We start from the raw sequence: 11,410 nt of genomic DNA, 5'->3' as shown, positions 1-11,410 counted from the left end.
TTATTTCCAATTTTGGAGTACAGCGGGAAAGAAAAATGTATGTACAGACGGGTTTATTTACAGTTCGGTCGTTTCCAGGTTGCGTGCACAGAGCGTTGATTCGCTGCCGCGCTTGATCTGATAGTTGGCGGCATTGTTCGCTTCCGCACCCGTGAGACTCTTCCGGGCCTCGTACTGGAGACAGTTGTCGATGAAGAAGCCCGAGCTCAGGGACCGCTCGTACTGCGCATCGATTGCCTCCTTGCACTTGTCGAACTCATCCTTCAGCCATTCGCCCTCCGGGTTGCCGCTACCGATCCAGATCGGGTTGCTGCCCTTCATGCTGTGTTTGTTCGTGTTCGGTACTGCTCCGAGTACCTCCTGGTACATTCGGGTTGGTCCGGATGAGCCTAGCAAAATGTGAGTGAGAAGATATTAATACCTCGGGAGGGGAAACACTCGATCGACCACTTACCGAACGCAGCTATTTTGGCCGCCCTCAGCTGTCTTCGGTAGGACAATCGTTGGGATATTGAGAGACCAATCACCACAATCAGCAGGGCACCGAGCAGTATGTTGGTCACAAACAGCCAGATGATGTTTACCGACAGCTCGTCCATTTCTGCCGTCTGTACTAGCTCGGACGCCTGTGTGTCTAGAACATTAAATTCCTGAGGAGGGAAAAACATGTTTGATTACTGAGATCTTCATCGTAATATCGGGAAGACAATCGCCCAACAAACCTTAAACAATCGATCAAGTTTCTCCACGTGCTTGTCCAGCAGCTGCAGCACCTGGTGCACCTCCAGGACGGAGTTGTTCTTCTGATCGACTAGATGCATAAACATATCACTCTTCGTCCGATCCACCGAACCGTCCGGATTTTCATGCACTCGAATGTCATCTATATTTACAATACATCCACTCACATTGCTCAGTATCCTGCAAAGATGGTTGTGGTGAGTTATCCAGTCCGCCCAATACGCGCCCCACCGCCTGCCAACTTACTCTCGAAAACTGTGTATATTATGTCGTATCTCGGATGGACGCTGGCGAAGAATAAACTTTACGCGCTGATCTTCGCGGATGAGATAGATAAATACGTGCGCACGGTCGTGACAGCCGTAGGAATCGTTCGCCGTCACCGGGAAATCGAAATAGCCCCGCATCGATTTTTGGGGGAAAAAGTTCAGCAACACTTTGCCGGTGTCCGCATCCACCAGGAACGGATCGGTGCGCAAATCATCCAAACCTTCGGCAAGGGTTTTCCGCACCTCACCGTGCCGATAGTACCGAACCAATCCATTCAATCCATCATCATCATCTTGAGCCTAAGCAGATGCGTAAGTGAGATATTAATTATTGCATGATGTGCTGTTTGCGCGCATTACTCACTTTCAGTTGCAGAATCGTAGCACCGAACTGGGATGAGGTGGAGATACCGCCGGTGAATATTTTCGACTCAAACACCGGTGAGTTGTCGTTGATGTCGTTGATGTACACTGTGGCCTTCAGTAGATTACCCGAATGTCCATCAGCTTCCGACGATAGGTTCGCGTTAGAACACTCCTCCGACGCTTTTATGTGCAGCTTGTACAGCGATCTTTCCTCACGATCGAGCTCTTTTTCCACCTGAAACAGTGTGAAAGGTTTTGCATTGGACATTGGTTCGAAAGGTTTTGCGGTTCTATAGAGCCCACCCTACCGTTAAGTAATGCGTCACTGCATCCAGCCCAAAGTGCCCTTCCTCATTGCCCTGTACGATGTAGTAGCAAACCACACTCGGTGACGGACCCTCGAGCGGATCAAGGTAGTCCTGGTCGACCGTGTCCGGGAGACGAATTCGTTCCACACCCGGCACCATGTGTTCGGTGAAGTTGAGGCTTATTTCTTTGAGCAAAAACTGTGGCTGGTTGTCGTTAACGTCACGCACGTATACGATCAAATCGATGGTGCTGCTGAGTGGGGTAGGTATTCCCTGATCGTACGCCTCGATCCGCAGATCGTACATCATCTGTTGCTCCCGATCGAGTGGCGCAGCAAGGCTAAGTTCACCCGTCTCTTTGTCGATGGTGAACTTTCGATAATTGCCCAATGCGTCCATTTTGAGACGATACCGTACGATGGCGTTCTCGCCGACATCTTCGTCGTACGCGTGCACTTGGAAGAATGGTTTACCGACCGTTGTGTTCTGCCGGAAATGTGCAACTTTTGCTTATTATGTTAAACAAAAAAAACGGAGTTGCATTCTTACTCACCTCAAACACCTTCACGGTGGTGTTACCGCTGGGAACAACAAACACTGGCGCATGATCGTTGAAATCCGTCACACAGATCTCAACCGTATCGCGCACCGTGTTTGGCACACTGCCGAGATCACTCACTATCAACTCCAGACTGTAGTTACCGTGGAGGTTTTTTAGTGGACCGCGGGAGTATATTTCCGCTGATTGGGCCGATACCTGCTGGATGTAGAATATCCCCGACGAGTCATTAATGTCGAAGCTTAGCTGTCCATTTCCGCTCAGCGGATCATCCGCATCGGTCGCACGTAACTTCACGATTGGATCGTTAATGTTGTGATACTCTGTGATCAGACTGCACCCGGCAGGTTTCTGGATCACCGGCGCATTATCGTTGTCGTCCACCACGTGCACACTAAGTCAATAAAGAGGAGAGTTGAGAAGTAAGTTGTAAAGCGTTACGTTTTTAACGGACTACGGTCGATTTCTTACAGGATGTGTTTAAACGCATTGCGGCTTTCGCCGTTCAGATATCCGTAAGGGTAGTTATCCCACGCCTCTACAGCCATCATGTACTCGGCAGTTTCTTCTCGATCGAGTGCAGCAGCCACTCGCAGTACGCCTTTCTCCGGGTCGATGCTAAACTTTTCCTGTAATTTCAGGCCGATAATTAGTAGTCGACAAGCAATGGTTATTCTGTTTCTTCCCCGTTACCTTTGAGCTAACACGATCCAGAATGTACGTGATGCGTCCGAAATCTCCCGAATCAAGATCCTTCGCCAGTACGATCGCTATCTCTGTACCGACGGTGGCATTCTCCGACACGTAGAAATCATTCACATTGTCGACAAAGTACGGATTGTTGTCGTTTTCATCCAGCACCTGCACAAACACTTCGACAAAGGATGCCCTCGGTGGACTGCCGGTGTCCGCCGCCCGTACGGAAAAGTTCAACCAGCCGTATTCTTCGTGGTCGATCCGATTGCGCACCACAATCTCGCCGGTTTCGTCGTCCACGTGCAGCAAATCCAACACACCCGTATCGCCTTCCAGACTATACTTAATGGTTTTGTTCTGGTCCGCATCTTCGGCCACCACCGTGCAAACAGTCACACCGTACTGACTATTTTCCGCGATTGAGTGTTTGTAGAACGGTTTGCGGAACTTTGGATTGTTGTCGTTCTCGTCGAGAATGGCTATCTTCAGCATGGTGCTGGCCATTTGATCGCCTCGTTCGGCTGCTACGTCCTCCACCACACAGGCCAGCTTGATTTCGGCAATTTTTTCACGATCCAGCAATTTCGCTATCTGTTAGAACAAGAGCGTAATACAGCATGAGGATTAGACGAGCGTGGACAAATACGCAAACACTATGCACATGCACGTACCTTAAGTAGACCGTTCGTTTCATTCAGAACGAATGCCGCTACAAAATCATAATCGTCCAGCTTCACCAAAGCGCCCTCCTCGGTTTTCCCTTCCGACTGACTGCGATCGATGTAGTACCGCAGCATTGCACCATCATCAGGATCGCTAGCCATCAACCGGTACACCTCCGTACCGACCGGTGTGTTCTCGCGCACCGCCACAGCCGTTGGGCCAACAAAGTACGGCGGTTTATTATTAACGTCGGTAACGGTCACATTCACCAGACAGGATCCTTGCAATTGCTGATCGCCATTACCACCATCTGTGGCGATCACCTCCAGCACGTACGTGGAACCCGATCCCTGCGCATCCGGTCCGAGCAGGTTCGGATCGAGCGATGCACCGTGCGTGATCGATATCTCACCCGTACTTGCTCCTATCACGAACTTGCCGTCCGCACCCTGTTGGATTCTGTACGTGACGAGATTGTTGGGAAAGGAACCATCTCCATCCATTGCGGTCACTCTCAAGACGGGCAGACCGCTCGGGGTATCCTCCGGTATAACGATCGCGTACTGTGACTCGAGAAAAACGGGTGCGTAATCGTTCACGTCCTGCACGTACACCATCACCTCAACCTGTGCGGTCAGTGCCGGTTCACCACCATCAGCAGCCTCGACATTCAGTGAAATAGTGCGCGTATCACTACCTCCTCCACCCTCGAGTCGTTCGAAATCAACTGCCTCTCGCACCGACAGTCTTCCCGTTCGGCGATCAACGTGAAAATGCTCCGAATGGTGTGTGCCGACCAACCGGTATCCTACCGCACTGTTCGGAGAACCTTCGAGATCGTTATCGCGCGCCTCCACCGTAATAGGTGATTCGAAATCAAACGCATTCTCCTTGAGCCGCACTTCATAGCGCTTCTGCACAAACAGTGGCGCATTGTCGTTCACGTCCAGGACGTTTAGAATGAGTGGAACCGTGTTCCGATTTCCCCGGCCTTCGTTATCACGCGCTTCCACCGAGAGGTAATGCTTTTGGACGATTTCCCGATCGAACACAGGGCCGTCGGATGCCATGAGCGTGACGGTACCGGCCCGGGGATCCAGATGTAGAAAGCTCGAGATACTGCCGGTAAGGTTCGTGTACCGCACACCTTCACTACCGAACACACCCGAATCGCCATCCGTGGCCTGTATCTGAGCTAGCACCGTTCCCGCTGTCACATTCTCCGGGACGTCTATTTCGTACGTTGACTGTACGAACTCGGGAAAATTGTCGTTCTGATCTAACACCACCACCCGGACTTGGGCCGTACTGCTACGGGCAGGTGTCTCGATCTCGCTTGCCACCACGGTTAACGTTAGTTCGCGCATGCGCTCATAATCAAGCAGTGTTGGGTCTTTCACACGCAACCCAAAAGTAGCCTCATTGATCGCTCGCTTCGGAATGACCTCGAAGATATCGCTCGGTGGATCGAGCGATAATCGGAAGGTACCGTTTTTACCCTGATCGTAGTCAAACACCTCGTTGATACTGCCATCAATAAACCTGGCCAGGGTGTTTTCTTGTGCGTTCTCACCGATTTCACACTCATAGCCATCACTTCTGAAGCGTGGTATCTCATCATTCACATCGGTCACGATCACGGTGATCTCCATGGTGGAGGAAGGTGCTGGCTATATATTCAGAAAGATAGAGCAAAGGTGTTTAAGTATAATTGCAAGTTCTTAAATGTTCTAAAATTCCCTTACTTGTTCTTGCTTGCTCTCCTCGGTGGCCACAACTTCCAATATAAACGCACCATTAATGGGATTTTTGGAGTCTTCTCTGTCAAGTTTCTGTTTCGTTCTTAGTGAACCTTTCACACGATCTATCTCAAACAGCTCACAGGCGTTGTTCGAGATGCCATAAAGTATACGATTGTTAATGCCTCGATCACCATCTACTGCTTTGACTGATGGGGAAACGGTGAATTCGAACATGTTAGTGGAACGTTGGGAATTATATTTCGCGTATAAGTACCTCGCATTACTTCCGTTCCGACAGGAGCATCCTCGGAGATGCGTACCACCGGTTGGGTCACTAGAAACTCTGGTGGTTGATCTTCTACGTCCTTCACTCTTACCAGCAGCGCTGCAGTTCCAGTGTTGATTCTTCCCTGTGGAATTAAGTGGAATTGATGAAGGGATTCATCAGGGCTTCCTATCCTACTACCCACCCACCTGTATAGCACGATCAACTGCCAGTACATTGATGTGATAGAAATGCTGCCGTTCGTAGTCCAATGCACGGGTCAGTCGTACCACACCCTTACCGTTGGTGGTTGAGATCGAGAATACGTTGTTCTCCTCGCTTAACCCTTGAATGTAGTACACCACCTGTCCGTAGGCACCCTCGTCCTTATCCACCGCTTCGAGCGTGGTTAGAATACCGGGCGGACTGTCTTCTGCCACCTCCAGCACCGAGGCAAACGGTTTAAAGATCGGCTCATTGTCGTTGATGTCCTCTACCAGCAGCAAAAAGCTCTGCGTCACAAAGTTGCCGTCACCCAGCCGACCATCGGTGAGCGTCAGTATGAGCGTGTACTCCTCACGTGCTTCACGATCGAGCTCGTGGTTGAGGTAGACGAACGCTTCGTTCGAAGAGTTCTGTTTCAGTCTTATGATGTGGCTGTCGGTACTTTTCTGCACGCCAAACGTTAGTGGATCACCGTCGGCGTCGTAACCGCGCAACCGATAGATCAGCGTACCGACCGGGGTCTCTGGAAACTCTTTCAATCTTATCACTATCTCTGCATGATCGTCGATCAGAAATACTGGAGCACGGTTGCAGCTGACCAGCGCTACGCAAAAACTAAGGCAAAGCACTAGCTGCAGAAAGCGGTGAGATCCTGCTGCCCAGAACTTGCGAACTGGCTTGAGTCGACAGACCGTTCGTTTGAGTATTTCCATCTGTAGTTTGTCGGTTGTGCGATTTTGCTTCATAGTTGCCTCTAGTTTGTAACATTAAGCCAAATGTTATCGTTTCTGAAACAAAACAACATAATAGTACGAACTAATTAGTTATTTCAATGTTTCAATGCGAAAATGTAAAGGAATTAGGCGGAGATGGAAATCAATCGAATTTTCGAATCTCCTTACGAAAAAGCAAAGGAGTTGGTCTTAAAAATCAACTCTTCCCACAGTTTCACCTTCTTTACAAGCGAATAAGTGAATTAGCCTAAGTAGAGAGCCTGAGTGGAAATTAGAACGAGCGTGTCAATCGACGATGCGCGTATCACCTATATCCAATGGGACGGTTGGATCTCTACCTATCTACTCGTTGAAAAATGTCTGAACTTTAACAAACTATTTCATTCATCTGCCCGCTCCATTTACTGGAAAATTTAATTGAATCCTCAAAAAGGCAACGACAACCGTGACACTTTGTATTACAAAGCAAAGAATGCATTCGTGAAGCTGTGAGTGAGTTGTCAAGTTTACTTTGCAAACTTCTCCTAATTATGTGCTTGGAACGTAACCTTCGCGTTTCGAATTCCTAAAAGCAAGCAGCCACTACATAAAACATATACACAAGGGCGGAGAGAAAGAAATACTAATGAGAAAGCCAACCGACTGCAGACGAACAAGCGAACGAGCAGACATGGCGCAGAAGGTTGTAGTTTTGAAAGAAGCTTTACAAACATTGCTGCCGTTTCGCTAGAAATTGCGTTTTGATCAACAGAAACATCCAAAACAAGCGCGGATGCTTATTGATTCGATGAAATGCTGTACCGTGCGATTGAAAATTCATAGTGCAGCACACACATCATGAAACATGATCCGGCACGCGAAAACTTTTCAACCTCCCTTGCCCACGTTCTATCGCCTTGCTGGCCGGTAACTGGCCGGGCATGGTAGAAAAGTTGCCGAACGACCCGGACGGAGAAATTTAGCTCAAGATCATGTGAGCGATAGTTGCATGTTTTGCTTATCTTTCCCTTTTGGGTAAATAAATCTTCATCACCGGTTAGTTGCGCTTCCCTTACCCGCTGTGCACGTAGCCTAATGCCCGTCGTAATTACTTTTCATCGAGGAGTTCGCGCAGAACCGAACCGAAGAAGCTGATGCGAAGCAAAGTGCACACTTCACGGTCACAGACAATGAGGTGAACCGTGTACGATGATGAGAAGCTGGGACGTCAAGCGTGTGGACGATAAGAATCGCTCCCAGCTGTGCGATTGTCTATTTATGTGAACAGCACTATTCGTAAAGATTCTTCACTTCAGTATCTTCATCAAATGAGCTGTTTTTTCCCACACACAAATCAGCTGCGCAGCGGCTTCGGACGTATCGGTTCCGTTCGCCATTTTCCACCTTGGCCCATTACCGAAGATCCCATGTAAACAAAGGAAAGGTTTATTAAACTGCATATTTGTTTTAAGGCACTGGTAATCGGTGACTTTAAGGTATGGAGGCTCAAGATCTGTCATGGAGCTTAATTGAAAACTTCTGGATTGCGCTGCTGACACAGCACAATTTGTTCAGCTGGGCCAAGAAAAGTGTGATAATTATGAAACCAATCCCAATTCACAACAGTTTCCCTTAGCTATTTCCGTAATTAAGGCGTTTTTTATGGGGGTCTAGTGATGGGAAATAAAGAACGAATCTGGTGGAACAGTTCCGCTCCTTACTTGGAGTGAACGATTTAAGAATTCCTTTAAAATATCGCTCTAGATATTTCTCCTTGGAACGACGCTCCAAATATTGTGGAACTTTTATAACTTTCAACAGTCATCCAAGAGGCAAGAGGATCCACTCTTTATTTTCGGAACTTATCCCATTAGTACTACTGTCAGGCTTCTGCTTACTAAATTCTCATTGCCTGACATTTCCGGGATACCTTCAAATTACATTAAATTGCCGCGTGGTGTCGTTAGGTGTAATTAACCATTTGTTCAACAAAGTTTCATAAATATGATCTTTTTTCAACTGCTTATAGTCAGATGTATTAGTAATTGCGTAAATGAAATGAATTTGAATTAAATTAAAGGATATACTCGATTTAGCTGTTTTTGTATGCTTGAGACAATTCTTATTATCATTGACAAGCAATTCTTATTATCATTGGTCATTGACAGTAGAGCACGAATTTTCCGGGTGCTATTTAACCATGCAGCTCGAAAATGACAGTTCGAGTGAAAGGAATTTGAAGGAAAAAGGAAGGAAATTTGACATATTTCACCACCATTGTCGGAAGAATTGAAAGACCCAAATGTATATGATCAAATGAGCTCAAATTCTAAAAGAAAACAATTACAAATTCTTTTGCAACAATAAAACAAACAGGGAAAATAAACTATACTCTAATAACCCGTAGTTATGATAAGCTAATTTTATCATAAATATGATGTGTGCCTATTATTCGTGTGATCCGTTTATCCGGCAATCGTCGAGTCTCGATTAGCACTGATAATCAGCGTTCCGCTGTATTTGGAATTAGTACACTTACGCAAATTTTGCTTAATGAGCAAATATTACCCAGTTAAAGCCAACTATAAAGAGCGGCCTTAAAACTGGTTGTTAAATGATACGAATTGTTACAATTATTTCACTTAACACAGTATTTTCCCATTATAATGGGAAATTAAAAAATGAAGAAATATCAATGATTTAATGTTTGCGCTCTTCATGTCGTGTGTTTCACCCAATCGGATGGCTGCAAATGTGTGGCACCTTCAATAAATGCTATCAACCGTCGTGAACGTTACATCAGCTAATCATTTGTGTTTTATCGTCCTCTCTAAACACAGACAAATCGTTCTCATTTAATTGCAACCTCAAAACAATTCTTCTTCCCCGATAAACAACCCTTTTTCGGGGTGTTTTTCTAAACCCCGGTGGACATGTTGCAACCCCGGTGGCAAGTCTTTTGAGTAGCTCCAAACGAACCATTTAATCGTATCAATCAACGGAAACCACCCTCAAATTGGACCACAAAAGCCGTAAGCCTAACCACCTAACAAACAGCCACTGCTAATTCCACCGACTGCCCTAATTCCTAATTTTCTGTGGAAAATAAACACTCCCACCCTCCCCGTTCGAAACGCCATCCGAGCCCGCCGGAAAATGGAGGAAATGGATGGGGTGGTGCGGTAACAGACGGTTCACGTAACTGCTGCCCTTCTACCCGTGCTGGCTTCGGTAAGAAACGACATTTGCCCATTCTCTCTCCCAACTCCCAACGTGCGGCTGATGACGAAATGTGGTCGCGCTGCGTCGTGTGACGACTGTCGGTTGGAAAAAATGCCACACCACTCTCGCCGGCATCACAAGCTCGCTCATGTTTACATGAACTCTACCACCATTACAGCATTTGCTGGCTGACCTACCAGCTACCTTCCCTAGGTACATTATGCGATATGAACTACCATTACCACCACCACCACCAGCACTGCCACCACACTCGGGCAAGGGTGATGAAAATGCGTGGGAAAATTAAGAGACTGGTCAACCGCTCTTATATTTCCCATTCGTGAGGGTACGCACCGCACGTGGGAATCCGTTGCGCTAGGTTGCGTTTCACATCTCGAAAGAACGGCGGTTTGGCATCTTACGAGTGGCGGGAACTATGACTCTATCATTTCCACAATCTTGCAAAGTACCATATTTAATGCGTTGAAATAAGCGACCGTAAAGTGAATTCACTTTAACTTGGTGTAGAAATGCTTGGAATTGAATTACCCAAAAGAACATTTGTTGTTTGTTGAAATTCTTGATTTCTTGGTGGTATTTTAATTTTACGCTAAATCCCAAATGATGGCAGTTTTCACAATTTCTACCAGATGAGTAAAATTAAAAACTGCACTAGAAGTATATCTTCCTTGGAAGGACTATTATCATTGCTGCATTATACTAGAAGAGCATACTACACAAAGCTGTTGGTACCAAAAAGTCGAAACTCAGCCCCTACTCAGCACCCATATATAAGATAGGATTTCGACTAGACGGTTCCTTACTCTCTTATCCTGCGTTAAAGCAATCTTGGTCTGCTGCAGGAGTTCTCTAAACCGTTCACGGTAGAGTACCGTCGTCAGTCAACCCATAATCCCGACACCATCACTCTATTTCAATTTGGGCCTACCACACCTTCTCTGTCCTCCGGTCTGCACATAATAGAACTAGTCCAAAATCCGATCAGAACTAATCCCCTGTAGCAAGGACTGACTATCCGGTTACGCGATTAAAAAATGTCTAGTAAGCCAGATATGGGCTGGCATGATCTAGTCGTAGGTCATTACACCAAGAAGAATATACCCCCTGTATCCATGTTGAGGACCGAAAAGTACTGTAAAGGCGGGGTTGTCCGGTGTCATTCTCATGACGTGATCAGCCCACCGGAACCGGGTGAGTCAAATTCGCTGTACGACAGTGAGTTCGTCGACGTATTCTACAAGCCATCTACACATAGATCTGAGTATTAAGTCCACAGATAAGAGAAGCTCAATGGTGTAGTAATAGCGGATTTTTCACACAATAGATCCTTACGTTCCTCTACGCATAACCACAAGGTATAGAATGACCAGTAATGGCAGACTATAACCTCTGAGATTTTAGTACTAAAAAGAAGAAGAATTCTGGACCCAAATGTCTCCAGTCACCGCTGAAATCCTGAACTATATACACTGCAAGTTTACACCCTTTATTACCCATTACAAAGCGAGCAACAAAAAACAATTCAGTAGAACGAATTCTCCAAACACAAGACTATTGCGGTTTATTCTTTACAATTCTTTGCAAACATTCGTCAGAATCTGGAGGCTTTCAGAAATAGAC

General features: G+C 46.7%; 1 protein-coding gene across 1 annotated transcript; it reads right to left on the bottom strand.

Annotated features, from left to right (window-relative positions):
- Positions 1-57: 57 nt before the first annotated feature.
- On the bottom strand, positions 58-6,580 carry LOC128297635 (cadherin-23). Its single transcript, XM_053033316.1, has 13 exons — positions 5,819-6,580; positions 5,619-5,754; positions 5,348-5,550; positions 3,611-5,272; positions 2,937-3,530; positions 2,715-2,872; positions 2,238-2,637; positions 1,685-2,170; positions 1,375-1,611; positions 988-1,310; positions 723-921; positions 455-650; positions 58-389 (listed from the first exon to the last, which is right to left on the bottom strand). Exons 1-13 carry the CDS (start codon positions 6,578-6,580, stop codon positions 58-60), a joined length of 5,688 nt encoding a protein of 1,895 aa, XP_052889276.1.
- Positions 6,581-11,410: the final 4,830 nt, after the last annotated feature.

Source organism: Anopheles moucheti, chromosome 2 (genome assembly GCF_943734755.1).
Source record: "Anopheles moucheti chromosome 2, idAnoMoucSN_F20_07, whole genome shotgun sequence".
In the NCBI taxonomy this organism is placed as follows: domain Eukaryota; kingdom Metazoa; phylum Arthropoda; class Insecta; order Diptera; family Culicidae; genus Anopheles; species Anopheles moucheti.
Note: the sequence above shows the minus strand (reverse complement) of the source record. Positions and strands in the feature narration are given on the sequence as shown.